Source organism: Babylonia areolata, chromosome 5, assembly GCF_041734735.1.
Source record: "Babylonia areolata isolate BAREFJ2019XMU chromosome 5, ASM4173473v1, whole genome shotgun sequence".
Taxonomy (NCBI): Eukaryota; Metazoa; Mollusca; class Gastropoda; order Neogastropoda; family Buccinidae; genus Babylonia; species Babylonia areolata.
In genome coordinates, this window is record NC_134880.1 from 30,539,285 (window position 1) to 30,560,159 (window position 20,875).

General features: G+C 45.1%; 1 protein-coding gene across 1 annotated transcript in view; it reads left to right on the top strand.

Annotated features, from left to right (window-relative positions):
* LOC143282021 (uncharacterized) overlaps positions 1-20,202 on the top strand; it is an 86,384-nt gene extending 66,182 nt beyond the window's left edge. The window contains exon 2 of the mRNA XM_076587441.1: positions 9,300-20,202. Coding sequence (XP_076443556.1) covers positions 9,300-11,422 — 2,123 coding nt within the window. The 3' untranslated portion in view covers positions 11,423-20,202. The remainder of the gene's footprint in view (positions 1-9,299) is intronic.
* The last annotated feature ends 673 nt before the right edge of the window (positions 20,203-20,875 follow it).

Sequence of the window (20,875 nt, forward strand, 5' to 3'; positions counted from 1 at the left end):
GAAGGGTGGGGGAGGGGGAGGGGGCTGTGCTGCCTGCAGCGAGGAGCCTCAGTGAGTGCCATGGTGTTGCAGGGCACTCACTGCACACTGTGGTATCAGACAGCGGCAGGGGGTGACTGATCACAGTGTGCAGGCAGTCAGTCTGAGACTTGTCGTCAGTCTGCTGCCGCCCTGCCTTCTACCCATCTTTCTCCACCCCCACCCCCCACCACAACCCCCTCTCGCCCTCCCCCCCTCCCTTTCCCTGTCTGCCACTGTCTGCATGCCTGTCTGTCTGCTGTCTGTGTGTCAGTTTGTCAGCATGCCAGTCTGTCTGTTGTGTCTGTCTGTGTGTCATGCCAGTCTGTTTGTCAGTATGTCTGTATACTTGCCATGTCTGCCTCTCTGTGTGTCAGTCTGTCTGGCTGATCAACCTGCCATGACTGTTGACCTCTATGGCTCTGGCTTCACAGTCATACCAGTCGCGTCTCTCCGCCTGCCCAGTGTCTGACAACAACGTGCTTCTCAGTCTGTGTCGTCTTTGCCCGTCACCTCCGAGTTTGTGGAGCATGAAACATCCATTAATGATTCAACACAGATACGCTTTTAAAGAAATATTTTCAGGAAACTTCAAGTTGGATGTGTTCATTAGGGATTTTTTTTTTTCGGGGGCCCTATTTCATTTGACGAGGGTTTTTGGTTTTCGACTTGATATCCCCTCTCCCCCCCCCTCCCACTCACCCTCCATCCCCACGGCAATCCGCCCACCCCAACCACCGCTACCTCCCCCCTCCCCCACGCCCGCCCCCCCTTCCGTGTTCCTCCTGCTTCAACCCGGTGTCATTGTTTGTTGGGTGGAGGAGTGATGTTTAGGTTGTTTGCTGGGTGGAGGAGTGATGTTTAGGTTGTTTTCTTTGGGTGAGGGGTGAGCGCAGTGACGCCTCCTCGAGTAACTGAAGTGAACTGGGTGGGGACATGCGGGGCGGGGGAGGGAGGAGGGGGGGACTGGGAGGGGGAAGTGGGGCTGCTTATCATAGACTGTGATAAGATTCAGAATTATTAAATTGCTGAGGCCTCTGGCCCAATACTATAGGGGTGACAATTTCTTCCTCTCAGATAACCTGCCATTTTTGCTTAATTTTATCAACATAGCTTTGTAAGGGTTAGGGTAGTGCTCTATGCACACATACCGCAGCCTTTTTGCTCAAATGCTCATTCGAAATTGATATATTAGCCTGAAGAGTAAAATTCAAATGAATATTGACGGTTGACGATGATATTTTGTTAAGAATTAAATCATCTTGGAGAGCTTCATGGACAAATAAAAAACGAAGAAAGTGGGTTTCAGCTTCAGTACATATTTCATGTCTTGCTTTGATTTTGATTTTCTCAAAAAAAATGGACAGTTATGATTGTCTCCATACACTGTGACGTGTGTGTGTGTGTGTGTGTGTGTGCCGTACTCATACATCGTCTGGAGGAGAGGACCATGGGTAGTTATCACGGCATCCAGACAGGCGAACATCCATGTGTCAGAAGACAACATGCTGAAGCCATTTTCTGGGCACGCCGACATTCCGAGCACTGGGAGGGAGGGAGGTGATGCATGGAGCTGACATTGCCGGATTCACGCTACAAAGTGTGTTCTCCTGACATCAGCACCCAAACACACATGCTCTTCAAAACCTTTGTTTGTTCCTTGTTCCTGTGTGTGTGTGTGTGTGTGTGTGTGTGTGTGTGTGTGTGTGTGTGCGTGCGTGCTAAGCTGTGCTCCGCTCATCCTCACTATCTCTTTGAAGTACCTGCAGTGATTCATCACACACACACACACACACTCACGCACACATGCACGCATGCACGAACACACACACGTACGCGCGCGCGCGCATACACACACACACACACACACACACACACACACACACACACTCACTCACTCACTCACACCACACACTTGATCTGATATTCAAGGGAATCCAGCAACGTTTGCTAGGATGGAGAGCAGTGTGAGAGGATGGGATGGAATTGAAAAGTGGGGTTTAGGGAATGGAGAGGGGTAGTGGCACACGAACACACACACACACACACACACACACACACACACACACACACACACACACACACAGAGGCAGAGATAGTGTCATTGCAAATGAGTGGCTGGCGGAGCGTGTCTTTGCATTGTGTGTGTGTTTGATGACGGTGTGCGAGTGTCACTTTCTCCTCTTCATTAATATGATGGGGTCATATGATCACACGCACGCACGCACGCTCGCACGCGTGCAAGCATACATGCGCGCACACCACATGCACACACACACACACACACACACACACACACACACACACACACACACACACACACATACACACACTCAATTATCATATGTATATTCGTTGTTGTATTGCGTAAACAAATGACACCGCCATGACTTCCGCCTTGTGTGTGTTGTCCTCTTGAAGTTGAAGTGGTGTGTGATTGCCATCAGCTGTGGCCTCACTCACCAAGGACCATGTGTACAGTGTTGAAGGGCCCCCCACTCTGTGTGCTCGGGCTACAGTTTGCTGACACGAGGGAGGGGTCTTAAGCCACCATCACAAAGACCACGATCATTGTGCCTATATAGAAGTTCACATTGCTCTGCATTGGTAAATTGTTCACATTGCTTTGTACCAGCTTGGGTAATGTCATTCCTTTGTGCTGTTTCCCACAACACGAGGCAGACCGACACACTGACGTAGTTTGTAAACAATATTAGTTTACTGGGTTTTGTTTGTTTGTTTTGTTGTTAATTTCTTTTAAAATCAGAATTGTGTTTATGTGCAAGGAAGCCAGAGATAGACTTTATACTAACACAGCTGCTGATGGATGATACTGATGGACAATGCTGATTACAGTTCTTGAAATGTGTGTAGTGTTGTCTGTATGAACAAGTCCGACATAGACTGGATTGGTGGTGATCAGGTTTGAATGCCTTGATCCTTGCACACTGGCCTTCCTAGTGGTTCTCGGTTCATGTCTTCATGATGGTTCTTTGAGGTAGATGTTTTAATGGATTATATGTGTAGTTATTCCTGGTTGGCTTGATTGACAATCATTAGATGTGCAGTTATTCCTGGTTGCCTTGGTTCTGGTGAGTGGCTAGTAGTGCTTGCAGACAGCCATCCTGTAAACGAAAGTGAGGATTGTTTATTGTTCTGGGTTGTGGAGTGGCGTCAGTGTTTTAGGAGAATGACGCCTGGCTTTGGGAACCTGGAAACATCTTATGATGGGACTGTAGCCACCCAAGTTGTCAGGGAAACAGCCCGGGATGTGGTGGTTCTCTGGCAAGAAGGGGGACGTAATTTGCAGTCCATGGAATAGCAGAAACGTTGGTGGTATCCCAGAAACGACGGTACATTTTGTATGGCCACGCATTCGTGTGGGAAGAAGTATTGGGGTGGCCCTTTTTCTTCCACCCGGTTGTATACTTGTTTGTTGATCATGTCGTGGGGTTGCGGCTGCACGCAGTCATTGTACTGACTGATGGGTTCCATCCAGGACATGATCATTGTAGTGGACCTCATGTGGCGTGACACTCCCAGTAAGCAGGACATCATCATTGTAGTGGACCTCTCCCAGTAAGCAGGACATGATCATTGTAGTGGACCTCATGGGGCGTGACACTCCCAGTAAGCAGGACATGATCATTGTAGTGGACCTCATGGGGGGTGACACTCCCAGTAAGCAGGACATGATCATTGTAGTGGACCTCATGGGGGGTGACACTCCCAGTAAGCAGGACATGATCATTGTAGTGGACCTAATGTGGCGTGACACTCCCAGTAAGCAGGCGGTGTGTAGATGTATTCATTATGTATACAACAAACCCCAGCCAGCCCCCACACAGAAAAGGCGATGATCCATGTTTTACGAACAGCCAGTTGCAAACAGTAAATCGGATTAGGTAGGGAACGGCTCGCAGCTCTAACAGCTTCTCCAAATGGTTGACTAATGTCTCCAAGCCCCTGTAGTTCTGCGCTGGTGGCATTTGTGTGGGCAGTGGCGGTAATGGTAATTAGCGGGAACGGCATCGATTGGCAGTGGCTGGGGGGTTGGGGGGGGGAGGGGAGGGGGACAGGACGTGTGTTGTGTAAAGACGATTAAGGCCCCGCATACACCACGCTTCTTCATCCGATTAGCACTCTGTGTGCTTACAGAAGATTTTAAGGATGCGGGAAGATGGAACTGATGATCGATTTTTTTCTCGATCTGGTGATATTGTGTGGTGTCGCGGGCAGCAGAGGACGACGTGGTGATGAATCACCTGTCTGCAGGGACAGTTCCGTTACAGTGGCCTGTCATGTCACCAGTCCTCACTGCTGCTGTCTGCTTGTCAGATCTTGGAAAGCGTGTGATAGTTACTATATTCAGTTTCTGTACACACACACACACACACACACACACACACACACACACGCACACACACACACACACACACACACACACACACACACACACACACACACACACGCACACACACACAGACACACATAACTTCTCTCTCTCTCTCTCTCTGTCTGTCTGTCTCCCTCCCACTCCCCATGTCTAAATCCTTTCCCTCCTTTCACTCTGTAGTCGCCCCTCCTTCCGTTTTTTTTTTTTTTTAATTCGCTCACTTGCTCTGCACCCGCCCTCCTTCGATCTATATAGCTTTATTCCAAGCAACGTGACATCTTAATGTAGCAACACGGAAATCGTTGCCTTCTGCTTTGCTGCTCTTCCGTTTTGTGGATAGAGCGCCACACGGGAATAAAACAAACTGTCGGTTTGGGTCACACACACACACACACACACACACACACACACACACACACACACACACACACACACACAAACACACAGAGAGATAGCAGAGAGATAGCAAAGAGGACAGGGCGAGTCGTTTCTCATCGATTCCGCTTGATTGTGGCACTGGCTGTGGCAGCCTCCAAGGGCCCACCCTCCCTCATCCCTTTCCGTACTGTTGGATGTTGCTACCTCTGCCCTTTGGCCCATGGGTCAGTCAGCCCCTTGCTGTGCTTCTCTTCTGGAGGGATGAGATATATTAAAGTCCCCGGAGGAAAGCCAGAGGCTTCAATATTTAGAAAACCTGCTGACGTTTTATGTACACACACACACACACACTCTCACACATACTTACGGATGCGCACGAACTCGATCACGATGGAACACACACTCTCTCTCTCTCTCTCTCTCTCTCTCTCTCTCTCTCTCTCTCTCACTCGCCCGAGTCGCTAACTCAAACATAGACAACTACGCGCACGGACACACACACACACACACACACACACACACACACACACACACACACACACCATCTATGTATCTATGTCTCTCTCTCTCTCTCTCTCTCTCTCTCTATATATATATATATATATATAGAGAGAGAGAGAGAGAGAGAGAGAGAGAGAGAGGGGGGGGGGGTATGAATGCACACCCGCATAGTTTTTGACGCATTCATTCACGCGCTCAGAGTGAGAGAGAGGAACGGACAGACGGACAGGAGATGAACAGACAGACAGACACAGAGACAGGTCGATATCGATGGCAGTCAGTGTGCCCTCACCGATAAGGACAGAAGCCAGCAGAGCGTCAGGCAGACGGCGATGTGACGATGTCGTAGATGGGGAGGGAGAGAGGGAGGGAGGAAGGTGGCTGGGGAGGGGGATGGCGACGGGCAGACGACTAAACGACGACGCCACCCAAGACAGCGGCAGTACTGTGGAAAGCGAGCCGAGTCACTGAGTGGAGTGAAGTCCAGGGAAAATAGGACACAAGTGGCTCCACGTTTTCCAGGACCTATTGATTTTTGTCGAGCTAACTGTCCAGCTAATCGGGTTATGGTCCTTGCTGTGTAGATTGCTTCCCTTTGCCTTTTCACACCATGCGCCCCCCAGTCTGTCGTCTGCTAGCGTGTAGCGAGTTGTTCTGTGGGGGGAGGGGGGGGGGGGGTAGGGGGTATACGTAAAAATTGGAGTTTCAGGTGATTTCACTTGCCAGATGTGTGAATACATATCCAGCTCTGCCGAGCGAAGAAGCTCTCAATAATTTACGGTTTGATCTCATCGAACTTCACGGCGGTGTGAGACAGTCCAATGCACTGCCTGGTAATGATATTTAGTCGGTCCGTGTTGACGCCAGGTTTTCAGCCTCGTCTGGAACCCGTCGCGCTCTGTCTTCATCGTTTTTAAACAACAGAGGGTGGTCATTTGTCAGCGGTTCTAGCACTGTCAGTGGAATGTCTGAATAATGATAATAACAATTATGATAATACTGCTACTAATAAAATAATATAATGATAATAATAATAATAATGTACATTTATATATCGCCCTCTCTCTTTAAGAGCTCAGGGCGCTTTACATGAAAGAAAAATATTACAAGGTACATAAATCATTCATGACCATTCTTTCTCAACCCCCCCCCCTCCAACACACACACACTGTCTCTCTCTCTCTCTCCCTTTCCCACTCTTCATGCATACAAAGTGAGCTGACATGGGTAGTGTTGGGAGAACAAGGAAGCTGAGAGTATTTTATAGATAGGTTTTTAAAAGATGAGTTTTTAGTGATGAGCGAAAAGCAATCAGAATCAGATGCACGGATATGATGAGGAAGGTTGTTCCAGATATGAGGAGCAGCAAAGAAGAAAGAACGTTCACTATAGGTTCTTGTATTGACACAAGGAAGTTTCAAAAGGTAACAGTCTGAGGAAGAGCGGAGATTTCTTGCGGGAGTGTAAACACTGATAAGGTCAGAAAGATATGTAGGTCCTGCGGAGTGGAAAGCAGAACAGCAAAGACACACAACTTTGTTTTTAATTCTTGCTTCAATGGGGAACCAGTGTAGAGTGCGGAGGTGAGGAGAAATGTGATCGTGGGACTCTGAGAGTCAGACGGGCAGCATTGTTTTGAAGTTTTTGAATTCGCTGAAGAATGTTATGTGGACAGCCAATGAGAAGAGAATTACAGTAGTCGATTCATGATAGCACAAAAGCAGTAATAAGAAGAGTTTTAGTAGTTTCAGCAGAAAGATACTGACGGATAGAGTTGATGCGACGAAGTTCACAATTGACAACGCGCATCAGATTTACTACCTGAGCATGCATGCTGAGGTTTGAGTTAAGAATGACTCCAAGGTTCCTTGCTGAATTAGAAAACTGAACTGTGGCATCACCAACCACAATAGAGGCAGGTAAAGAAGTAGATGTGAACATTCTTGCAGAGGAAATAATCATAAGAAAAGACATCAAAATGACTAACGTTCCATCGGTAAAAATACTGTCACACTTACAAGTACGAAATCACTAACTCATACGTAGGCAAACATTCAACACCAGAGCTATTCCATCAAGCACATAAGGCGACGAGAGTTAACTCTTATTTTTTCAATCAGAATGAGGCAGAGTGTAGCGTTAATTGTCTGACAGCTGACAGAAATCTACACTGTAGTTTTGTCAAAACTGCTGGAGTTTGAAACAGTGTCTGAAATATGGCGGCCCGAAACGTAAAATGAATAAACGTTCATGAAACAAATTTAAACTGGCGATGCTGTAAGTTTCAGTAACAATGAGTTGTTAAATACTGCTTGACTGGGGATGTTGTTTGCTTTAAGTACACTAGAAATGGATTTTCTCACGGGTCTATTTATTACTCGACTGTTTCTTTCACTTCTGGATGCAAATACTTTGAATTCACACGAACGCAAACTGCTTGTTTGAGAAGTCATGATGATGAAAAAAGTGGCATTGGTTATTGTCGTGGACATTTAACGAGATTCCACACACAGGCCCTTAGCGGTGGTGTGGTTGACAGTATGGTACATTGGTACGTCAAGGTTTTGTGACCACACTGTCCAAGGTTGTATGACTGATATTGATAACAGCAGCGAATGTGTAATTGTTTTCACTGTTGACCATTACACAGCGGTAGTGACTGTTGGATTATCTTACGTACCTCAGGGTCGAACTGCGAATGCTTAACGGACAAGTCAGCAATCTAGCAATGGAACTACATGGGTGTGTGCTTGGGAGGGGACGCATTCCTCGGAGAGTGGTTTGTGATTTGTTTGAATCTACATTTACCCAACATTGTTGACTGAATTACTTGAGCTGGAGACAGGCTGGGACACTTGCTGACGACAGTGAATGTCCACTCTTGGAGAGGGGCTCGTTGAGTCTTTGAGGCTGACGACAGTTATTATCCACACTCAGGAAGACCCCTCGGACTGCTTAACGCCAGGCCCAGTGAGACGCCAGTTACAGAAAGGAAACAGATGGAGGGCCGTGCGACAAGAGCAATTTCCTTGTCCACTCCTCTAGCGCTGCGGCCATTATTGACAAGTGACCACCCGGCAGTCTGGACCGCAGTCTGCCAGGACGACAGGCTTAGGGCTGTGCAGCTGGGAGCGGAGTCCACGTTGACAAGTGTTCTTGATTTATGTTCTCTCCATGCTGGATACTCTTGTTCTGTGGGCTTTTTATTTTTCAAGGATTAAACCAAACTGAATTGAAGGGAACTGGGGTTGCGCATCTGATTCGCACAAAGACAACCCGAAAGCAACGAAAGCGGAGTGGTGAAAGCCATATGGTTTTAGATAGGTCATTCCTGACAAAACGTTCGCTTCCACGTCTGAGGCTTGAAACGTCTGAGAGGATCAGGATGGACCTCCCCCTCTTCCAGTGAGTGAGTGGATTTAGCCGGCAGCTGTTAAGCTGATGACGGCTAAAACACGTTAGATGACAAGTCGGAAATGAAATATGTAATAGGTATAGAACAAGAAACCATGGGTAATAACACTGTCTTCTTACAATTAGTAAAGCAATCTGCATTTCCTTAAACATCCTGATTAGGAATGGTTTATTCGTTTAGTAATGGAGTTAGAGTGGAGAGAGAGGGAGAGCGAGAGATAATTTGTCAGTTCAAAAGACTAAACGATATTTCAGTTAAGTTTTTTCATCTTCTTGCCCAGGACTTCACCTTTTCGAACTACAAACCTTCACAATACCAAGACCCTACCTTGCATTGAACAATTTGACCTTAAGGGCGCAAGCTAAGAAATCATTAAACTAAACTCTACCTGTTGTTGTCATTTTTGTTGTTCATCAGCATCATCACCATCATGAACATCATCTTCTTCTTAGCAGTAGTAGTAGTCGCAGTCGTAGTAGTCGCAGAAGTAGCAGTTGTAGTAATAGCAGTAACAGGTTCTCATGAGGAAGTTAGAAAGCCAAACTGTCTGAATGTTCCCGCTGTCTGACGTGGGTTTGTGCTGTGTTTCAGGCTGCAAGATCAAGGAGCTGAGGGCCCGCACCCAGACATACATCCGCACGCCCACCCGCCTGGAGCCGCCCATCTTCACCGTGACGGGGGTGAAGGACAAGGTGGAGGCTGCCGCCGAGGAGATCCGTCAGATGGCGGACCACTTCACGGGCATCCGGGACTCGAGGCGGCCCCGGCCCAACAACCCCAACGAAGTGCACATCAAGGTGCCCATCAACACCAACCTGGTGGGCCTGGTGGTCGGCACGCGGGGCGTGACAGTGAAGAAGATCCAGGAGGAGAGCGGCGCCTACATCGTGACGCCCAACAGGAACGAAAACGAGAACCAGGTGTCCGTCTTCTCCATTCGGGGCCAGCCCCATGAGGTGAAGAAGGCGGAGCGCATGATCATCGACCACATCAGAGCCCGCATCGTCCCCAAAGAAGGCAGTGACAATAACAACAACCAGAAACCGGACTCCAATCGCCGATCTCCGCGGATGATCCAGGGCAGCAAGCCACCCTCGCCAGACGCCCACATAGCGTGTGCAGGAGCCCAGCAGGCAGCCCCTCACCCCACCAATGGCTTCGCCGCAGGCAACACGGACCAGCTGCCGTCTATGGGCAGCGCCGTCAACGGGCCGGGCAGTAGCGGTGGCTTTGCTGCTCACCCCGAGAACGGCTACGGCGCCCACAACGGCTTCAGCAGTCGGACGTCCCACACCAGCGCCGCCACGCCCATGCTGAACGGCTTTGGCAACGACCAGGGCGACAGCAGTGTGCCGCCAGACAGACGCTATGACGGCCCCATGAACTTTCTTCACAACCGAGGCGGTAGTGGCGCTGCTCCCTCAAACAACCCCCACTCTAGGACCAACGGCCGTGTCAGCAATGGCATCAACTCAGACATGGGCAATGTTTTTGGCAGCAACAAGACCTCAGGATTCAGCGGGTTTGGCCCAGGTCTAAACAGCAACGTGTTCAGCAGCGGCAGCAGCAACAGCAGTCTGGCACTGGGTAGTAACGTGAATTCCAGATTCAGCACCTCCAATAGATCCCCGGAAAGATGGAGTGGCCATGATCTGAGGAGCACCTCAGTGACCTCTTACTATGGCGACAGGAGGAACGGCGTCCCCGACAAGCCCCGTGGCTTCAGCAGCTCGGCCAGTAGTGGAGTGATGAACGGATGGAGCAGCGGCGTCAGCGACAGGAACGGCGTGTTCAGCCAGGCCATGAACGGCCCCCTGCCCGCCGCCATCAACGCTGCAGCCAGCTTCTCCAGCCGGGACAACAGCGGGGTTGGCCAAGGCATCAACGGTGGAATGAACACTGACATGTATTCAAGACGGATGAACGGTGCCAGTTACAACGGTGGTGCCAGTTACAATGGCGCTGGTTACAGCGGTACCAGTTTTAGCGCTGCATCGTTTACCGGCAGCGTGCTGAATGGTACCAGCAATTCCCACCTTCCGTTCAACATGGCTCCAGGCTCGGGCCGGCGTGGCAGTGATGGGCTCGGGGAAGAGTGGAACATGTACCGAGGCAACAACCTCTTCGCCACCTCCCGTGGCTTTGGAAGGGTGGCTGGTGAAGATTACTACCCCGATATGATGAGCTCCTCGGGAGGTCTGTTGCCTGCTTTCAACAACATGGGTCCCGTGGCGTCAGGCCTGGCTGATCTGGAAGGTTCCAGTCTGGATTCCACCTTTTCCCCCTTCACCACGGCCATGAGCTTCGGCCCAACAGGCCTGGCCACCACCACTTCCTTCCAGGCCGACACCTCCGTGTCCCTGACGTCAGCCTTCTCGGGCTCCATGCTGGCGGGCCCCCTGCCCTCCGTGCCTGCCGACCCTTGGACCTCCCTCCCCAACGGACACGCCTTCCCGGAACCCGCCAGCGCCAAGCCACAGCCAGAAGTGGACAGCCTGGTGATGGAGCTGAACGATGCCTTCAACGATCTGTTCAACTTTCGTCTAGACAGCCTGCCCGCGCCCAAGGCGGTGGAGAACGGACATCCAGAGAATGGCGCTGACAGCCAAGAAGCAGAAAAGGAAGCCAAGGAGGAGAAGGAAGAGGAGGAGAAGGAGGAAAGAGCGCACAAGGAGCAGCAGGAGGACGAGGAGGAGAAAGACAAGTCATCGTAAACCACTCTATGCAGCCATGTCCACATCCGGGTGCTCTCATAGGACCCAACCATACACCCCCACCCCCACCAAACCTGCACCCAAGCCATCAGTTTCATTAACATGTTTGCTTTGATCTTGATCTTCTTTCTTCCACGCCCTCTGGCCTCCTCCTCCCTCTCACTGTCACCCTGACAGGTGGACGACAGAAGGCAGGGTGAATGGGAAGCGACCGAGTTCCCAGTTGACTGTGCTTCCTTTTTATTTCGAACTAGCAAGAGAAACCAGCACCCTGTCTTCCAGTCCGTGTCAATCTCCACTCCAACCATGCTGGAAAACGTTTCTGTATTGCTTCTTCGTAGGCATCTGTTGGACCAGTGTGGTCCCTAGCCTAGCCCATTGAAGTTGTATGAAAGCTGTGTTTGTGTCTTGTGTTCTTTTTATTGAAACCCAACTCTTGCGGTTTGTGGAACCATTATTTTATTTCCCAGACTGTTTAAGTAAAATCAAAAGCATAGCCCACGGAATTGTGAGGTGTTTATGAAGAAAGAAATCCGGAACGTCAAGTATAACTGAATGCCTGTTTGATGCCTGTTTGTCGACTTCTTCCAAACGAACAGCAAACCCGTAGACCTGTAAAGTTGTGGTGATGATTTCTCTGAAAGAAAAATGTCTGATTTTTTTGCTTGGAGAGACAGAAAAATGATGAATCACAATATCAGAAAAAAGGATCATATGAATCAATACATTTCTCAATTAAACTGCACCACGCACGACACTACACGAAAGCACGTGTAGTTATAAAGAACAGGAGCGTCTAGTTCAAGAATTGCTCAGCAGAATTGGCGGTGGACCTGTACGACATTCCTCTGCTCATCTACTGTCAGGTGGCCTATAGGCTCTCTGGACGCCGATCAAAGAGACTGTTTTCGGAATTAATTTTGAAGGCGAAATCTTTTTCCCCTTGTCTCGTAAAGCCTTTTTGGCGTTTTGCACGATGTCAGGTGACCCTGACACTTTGTCGAATATTGAAGGGACCATACTCAACTCAATATAATTTTTGAAACACTCATGAACAGTTCAGTACTGACTGCTTCAAGGATTGAAGGAGTGAATGTTTTGAGCAATACCTGATCCAAAAGTAACAATTTATAGAATGTATTATTTACTATTAGAAAGTCTTCTTTTCACAAGGAGTTACCGTTTATTCCATATATGCAAACAGTGATTACTATGTACCATATGTATCATGGAACATTGAAACTAGTGTGTTCAAAGCTTTACTGATGACATGAAAAAAAATCACTTTATAAATGTCTGTAATATTAACTTTCTATGTTATGTTTGATATTTCTACATGTTTATATTAAACTGCACAGCTAAAATATGGGTTGTTGTGTATAAAAAAAAGGGGGGTGGGGAACTGTTATGGTTATATATGAAGAAATATATAAATAAGCAGATCAGTAGAGACTTGTGACTTTTTTTTCTAGATACGACTTGCGCTTAGAAACAAAAACTGCGAAAAAAATCAGGTGGTTCAGCAACACTGCACTTAACTGAATATTGCAGAATTCCTTGATTGTTGCATTTTGAGCTGTAGCAGCTCAGATTAAGTCATGGTTGAATTTTAAGTTGTGATAACTTTAGTTAAACGAACCGTGGTATAAAACCAGTTGTGTCAGGTGCCTGTTTGGCTGATTCATAGGAAATAATGATTGCCAGATTGAAGAAAAAGTTTGTTTTTACACTTCCCTTTGATGCTTTTCTCTACAGTTTGATTGTGTGCAAATTGTGTACACTGGAAAAGTACAATTTTTATTTTAAGATTTGAAAAGCTCCCAAAGACCACAGTGTCAAACTGCACACTAAAGAAACGAAGAAAACAGCCGTGACAATATTTTATGTATTTTTCAATGACATGTTACAGAAAAAGTCTTATCAACAATTAAATGTTGTTAATAAGTATAGGTTTATTTTACTGTACCTTCAACATGTTTACAGATGTTGGAAAGTGTTGTGATACAGGCCGGCCCGTGTCATCATTTCAGTGTTATTGTGCATGAGTTAGAACTCACAACTCAAAACAGAGACAGTTAGCACACTGTAACTTGTGTTCTTTCCCATTCAGTATCGATCACATTACTCAGCAGCTGATAATGTAAGTGATGTATGTTCTTGACACGGGCATTGTCTATGTCGGAATGAATTACTCCTCTTTTATTTGAGCAAGATTCATCAGTCAATAGGTTAAGCACTTAGATAAAATGTATAATAGTATCATGAAATGTTGCAAGAAGAGTAGATATCACAGTTATCTCTCATGATAAACACACGAATGTGTGCGCGCATGTTTTATTTTATGTTTTTTTAGTGTGTTTGTGTGTGTGTGTGTGTGTGTGTGTGTGTGTGTGTGTGTGTGAAAGAGAAATGTTTGCAAGCATGTTTGCCATTGCACAAGTGTTCAGGTCTTATGTGTGCATGTGTTTGAGAGTCTGTCATCCCTCTGTTTCATTTTGTTTTATTACTTGAAATGCTGTGATGGATCGAGCTCGCAACTTTCTTATAAACTCCGAAGTGAGAAAACTGATTAGCAACGGAAAGAGTTATGGGACAACTTTAGGAGAATGAAAATATAATTTCCATTATTAAAGGGGAGCTTGAGGAACGTTTATTTCAAAAGCTGATCTGAATTTGAATTCTGGACAGATTTTGTCCAAATTCTTTTTTTGTAACTGCTAGAACACTGTAAAATAAACAATCTGGCGATTGACAACTGGAATTTATATAGATAATTTAGATATATCTTTATTTCAAACATTCCATTTGATATTCTGTGAAAATCGCTAAATGCTATGTCGATGCACTGGATTAAGCAGGGATACTGAATGATCGGGGCAATGAATATTTATTTAAAGAGAACACACTATAATATGATGCAATTTAGCCTGTAGGTTTTCTGTGTTCATTTTTATTTTTGTGATATAAATTCGTTATTTTATTCAGAATACAAGTACCAATATTTAAAGAAAAAGTATTAGCAAAGTACAACATAGAAGTTCTATTCAGCAATAATATAATTTTGATTAAAAAAAAAAGCCATATTCAGCCGATTAGATTTTTATCACCAAACCATTTTACTCTGGTAACCACCCATAAGTCAAACTCCCCCTCTCTCTCCCTCTCTCGTTTGCTTGTTTTTCTTGATATTCCACGTATGCCTTTGTAAACGGTTACTCATTATGTGATGGTTTAAATACATTTAAAATCTGTTTCTCTTGTTTGCATCCGCAGTTGTTTGGGTGATTATGGTTACGTTTGTAACTTCATTCTGTGGACACAGTTGGAAAATGTCCTGAACTGTTATGGAGTTATGACGAGACAGACAACAGCCTTGACGGCCTGAGGATGGAATATTACATGTATATCCAAATGAGCAGAGCAAATGATTTTTTTTCTTTGTTGTATTGATATTTTGTTTGATTACCACGAAGAAATAACAAAAAAAACAACCCACCCCACCCCTAAAACTGCAAGAGAACTTGATGTATAAATGGCAGATATTCAGTGCAAATAAATGTTCAGGCATGGGGGGCGATGTTTTGCATAATTATTGATCAGCATTTCATAAAAAGAGAACAGAATCAAATTACGTGGGTGATATTTTTTTAATGAACATAAAACGTTTTAATTTTGTTTTGTGCTTCGCATCGTCATGAATGAAATGGGTAAGATGGGGCGGGAAGAGAAGACATTCTCAAGTTGGACCCCATGCCTGGTAATACAATGTTCTGTTGTGTGAATACTGTATGATATGAATGTGGTTTTGTTGGGGTTATCTTTGACTGCAGTATTCAAGAAAAGCTCCAGCACGCATAATGAGATTTATGTGTACATGATTTCTAGTCTTGAAAGTGTATTTTGTGTTCGTTCTTTTCGCTGTATCTTATCTGTGAGGCCGTACATGGTGGTGTGTTTCTGTTCGTTGTGGACAAGCACAAACCAGGGGGAAAGAAGGGACACGTTTTCATTTTGGCTTGCTTTCGGTGACCGTTCAAAAGCTCTTTCGTGCATAAAGTCAAAGCTCTCTGGGGGAATGCATAGTTTATTCCTAATGAGCATGTCCCGCGAATCACGGAAGGTGACAGCACCAGAACTGCTTAACATGGGCAGCTGGGAACAAGCCAGGACAGGAACATGCTCCTCCTTTCCACCTGCCTTTTGGCCCATTCTGTGTGTGGTCACTGTGTGTGGTCACTGGCTCTGCAGGGGGAAGATGGGGGGCTTCTGAAATAGTTCCAGTAGCTTTTTACTATGTGTTTCATTTCGTTTTTTCTCTACGTTTTAGCCGCTCGGCGTGTTTAATGTTGACACGGTTATGTACTTAATAACATATCTTTTTTCGTATATTGTGTAATTCTGTCAGTGCGTTATTGTGAAGAGGCGTGCCTCCACTGACTTGGTGTCAGTCCTGTGTTGAATCATGTATCTGTTGATGACGTGTCTTGTGCTGTCGTCACGATCCTTTAGACGAGCATGTCTTTGGTCAATGGCGGATGCATAATTTTGATTCTCTCACTAAGAAAAAACTTACTCGTATGTGGCTTATTTTGATTTCCCCCTTGGATATGTTTTAAGGTTCCTGTTGTTTCTGACACTCATAAACTTACAGAATGGTTCTTAGTGTAATTTCCTGGACAGTCTCTGTTGACTTCAGTTGATCTCGTGCAGTTTCCCCGCTATGAGTTATGGGAAAGTGGATGTTTCAGTACATCTGTTGTCATTTCCGGTTTTGAAAGGAAAGCATACCCCCTTCACTGCCTCCCACCCTCTCCACCCTCTTTCTCTCCGCCTCAACCCTAAGGAAAACTGTAATAAATGAATAAAGTAAATGAATGATTTAATGAATAGCTAAAATGCCTCCCCCCTACCCCCATTAAAAAGTAATAAATGAATAAAGTCAATAGATACCTCAATGCTGAAATAAAGAAATAAAATGCTTAGCTGGCTGTTCTTTTACTCTGTATCGAATCTTCTCTTGATCGCCTACTTTCAGACTGTCAGTTTGGACAGGTCCTGGCCGTTCCATCCCCTGTCGTGTGATTGATGTGTTCAGGGGAGACACCCACGCCCACCCGGCCGCTCCCAGCCTTCATTTCTTCTCCACAATTATCTGCACAGTCTTATGTCCGCTGTCAACAGGAAGAAACAAAAACAAGAGGAAACCCCCAGCAGTTTGTTTAATGGCTGTGACTGTCGTTCTTCTCGCTCATGTGAGAGCAAATTCTATTGATCTCTCTCTGCCTACCACATAAAATTTTTCAATAGCTGACGATCTTTTGAAAACACTTTTCCCTTTATTTGTTTGAGTTTTGATTTGCTTAGGTAGTTGGCACCAGAAGCTGAGGACTGCAGCCAGAGGCTGTTCATACGACCGAGGAAGTGAAGTGCTAGGACTGTGTGGCCAGGTGTCGGTGGGCACGTGCTGCCCGGGATGTGTCGTGATCCTCTTGATGTCCACGGCACTATGGACCTGACAGCCCACTCCTCTGTTCACCTTTTGTTTTTATTATATGCCGGTTGATTGTTCTGTTTGCGTCTGTGAAGACTGGGACCCGTGATACTGTACTGCTCGATGCTCTGTTTGGGACTTCCTTCCCACCTCTGTTTGGCAGGCTGGCGGTTCATTGACTTCCTCCTGGTAGACTGTCGTTCAGGGAGACACCCTGCGATGTGGACATGGCGGAGGGGGCTGTTCAGGGGGTTATATATCTGGCCAGGTGTGGGCGACTTCTGTTGTCACGTGACCACATGGCACGCCACCCCGTGTGGAGGCATTGGACAGATCCCAAGCCTCGTTCTGGCCACCACATGAACACCACTTTCCCTTGACCTAGAAACTTTTAACGGGATCGCGTTTTCTACTAGAATGTGTATTTGTGTACAGTTTGCAACGATATGTTTGTATAAAATCTTGATGTATCAACATATACTTCTGCCACATTGGTATTTAAAGCCCCACTCATAACCTGCCCTTACCCCCCACCTGCACTTACATCTGGGTTACAGCATGGCGTTTGTAGCAATCCTAATTGCCGTCCTCTTTTGTTCTTTTCGTCTTTTTCTACATTGTGCACCTATACCATATTCTGTCAATTCATCACTAGTTTGTTTTCATGTCGGATATATTGCGTTCCAAACTATAATTACGCATAATCGTTAAACTTTGTTGCTTCCCCCCCCCCCCTTTCCTGAATACCCACAGCTCCTGTCAGTGATGGCCTGACCGTCACTTTTCGGCGTTCGGATCTGTGGGAATTACAGCTATCACAACAAAACTCTTTTTCTTCTAGTGTACATTTCAGTCTCTTCCTTGTTCTGCCTGTGTAGCTGCCCCGTCTTGACCCGAACCACAAGCTTGTGATCCCCTTCCCCCGCACAAGGCTTCAGCTCTGGCTCTGACCACGGCGCTCCAAAGTAAACACCCACCAGGTCGCCCTCCACTCACAACATGGCGAAGCTCAGATTGTCTTTCACTTGGAGTATCAGATGTCAGGGGCATGAAGTCCAGCCCAGCTGTAGACTGTTCCTGTTCTGCCATCAGGAGCGTTCGCCGACTTGATCATCTCTTAAGCCTCTGCTTCACCAGCTTGTGATTTGGGTCCAACCTACTTAGAAACCTATCCCCAAAGAAATTATTATATTGACTTTGTTAAATTATTATAATATCTGTGTGACAAAACTGCAATGTATATGCGCAAAAAAGAAGTATTATACTGATAAATTAAAAAAAAAGAAATTATTTTATTATTTTATATTGGTTCATTGTAAAGAGTACAGTAATGTTGTGTGCAGAAGAGAAGCTAATGTGTTCAGAAAAAGAGGAATTATCTTTGCCATGAAATTATTTATGACATTTGATTTTTGTCAAAGAGTAACTATGTTCAACAAATTATGGGTTTCAGCAGCAAAAAGGTATATAATATATATTATATCTAAATCTATATGATTTGTTCAATAAGATACCTATGTGCTGTTGCTCTGTCGTGATGTTAGTTGTCACAATGCGACTTATGCAAATTTACTTACCGTTGGTTTGAAGTGTTGACTGAGTTGTCAGAGCTGTGTATGTTTGTCACGGTGTATGACTGTACTTTGTGATGGACAGTTGATTGATTTCCCTTGATCGGTGATTGGTGACGTTGAACACGTGATGTTCACGAGCTGCATGACCTTAACTGAGTGATGTTCATAAACTGCCGATGATGACATTGAAAAGGAGAGGTTCACAAAACGGCAGTGTTCATGTTCAAGGTGGTGGATGGAGGATTATTGGCAAAACAATGGGGTGACATCAACATGGAGAATGAATTTTTTTAACGTAATTTCGAGAGATAGTGTGAAAAGTTTTATAATGATTGCGATCAATTTGCGTCTCGGTTCCAGAGACGAAGAATGTATGATTCTGTATCTTTGTCTATCTGTCTGTCTGTCTCTGTCTGTCTGTTTGTCTCTGTATGTCTCTCTCTCTCTCTCTCTCTCTCTCTCTCTCTTTTGCTCTGTAGCTTTGATTGAAATGGAAGTGTGAAGAGATAAATTAATACAATGTACTGCACTCAAATGAACTACTTTGTGTAAACACAATGAAATGTACTTTTTGTGTTGATGAGATTCGATCCGCAGTATGGTTTACAAAATGAATGAATTCGCTTGACACCTTGGGAACCTTCCCTACCCTTCCTTTATCAGCTTGGTGTGCTGTTGTTTTTCTTCTCCAATGTTTAAGACGTTTTACTTCATTTTCTTCAAAAGCTTAGCTTTTTGAATTCTTACAAAAAGAGATTGTATACAAAGAGAGTTATTTTCTATGGAAAGATGCAGATATGGCATTCTTAAAAAGAAGATTGTTGAAAATGATTATAAAAAGTGGAAATTCACTTTTTGTTTTTGGTTTTATTTCTTTTTTTTAAGTTGTGTCATTTTTATTTCATATGGTGATTGTAAACATTTTAAATTTTCATTTCAATTTGTGTTATTCTCCCAGATTTTTCTACAGTGAATACACACTGCAACGAAAACGGAAGATTTTTATTTTTTACATATCTGTTCATTTCTGTTATTGTTATTATTATTACCATATGTATTTAGTTCCAATTTTTAATATTTCATGGGGAAATCCATTGGAGACAATCAGCAGTTTCCCCCAAAACAATTGTTTATATATCTGTTTATTATTGATTGGCGACAGGTTAGAATTTGGCGTAGGATAGATGCCAAAGTAGCAGCGTTCTTCTCCAACCCCAGCCAGTGGGAATCTCACAGCGGTGTTTTTAGGTTTTTACCTTCAGTTCATTTTTATGCCATACTGTGTTTCGAGTCGACACGAGAGCCTCGTGTGAACAAGTTCCGAGGTCTTTTTATTTTTATTTTTTATTATTTTTTATATAATCGAGTCCAGCTGTCGTTCGTCTGACGAGATTATTTTTGTTTTCTCTTTCTTCGAATGTTCTTTGCACCACCGCAATAGTCGGGTATGATTTTTTGATTTGTATCGTTGTCAGTTTGTTCGTGTCTCGTGTGGCGTTGATAAGCCCATGGCTCTGCCACTGAGGTCGTTTCTGTTTGTGGATGGAACACGAAGACAGTGTTTATTTATCGACCCCTCGGAATATGCAATGTGGGTCAGTTACTTTTCATAGTCATGATTAAATAAAACAGATACGTGTGCTGAGAAGAATATTTAACGATTTATTATTCTTAAGAGTTTTTATTTTTCTGCCATTAAAATACGTAAAGACAAATCTTTGATGTGTGGTTGGGCATCTGGTCACTGTGTGACGTCTAACTCGGTCTCTCCTCTCATTTGTCTGTCTCTGTCTCTCTTTGTGTCTCTGTTTTGGATGTCTGTCTGTCTGTCTGCCTGTCTCCATCCCTCACACACACACACACACACACACACACACACAGACACACACACACACACATATATATATATATATATATATATATATATATATATATATGTGTGTGTGTGTGTGTGTGTGTATGTGTGTGTGTGTGTGTGTGTGTGTGTGTGTGTGTAACTTGCTGTCTCTCTCTCTCTCTCTCTCTCTCTCTCTCTCTCAAGATACACACACACACACCACACACACACACACACACACACACACACACACACACACACATATGTTTTATCTATTACATTCAATGAGCAAAGTTATCTGAGCATTACCGGTGGTGGGCAAACGTTTGGTGAGGCAGAGACAGCGATGATAAATGACAGACTTTCACTTTCACCATTCCTTCATGCAAGAGATCTCAGTTCAGCATTTGGCATATATATAACCCTTCATCACGAAATGAGTCGGAAATCACCATTAATGATGTCGGTAACATTAATTCAATTTCATAAAGAACAACCAACTGCAATATCACACCCGCATTTGTTCCAGGAAGTACGTAGAAAAGCAAAAC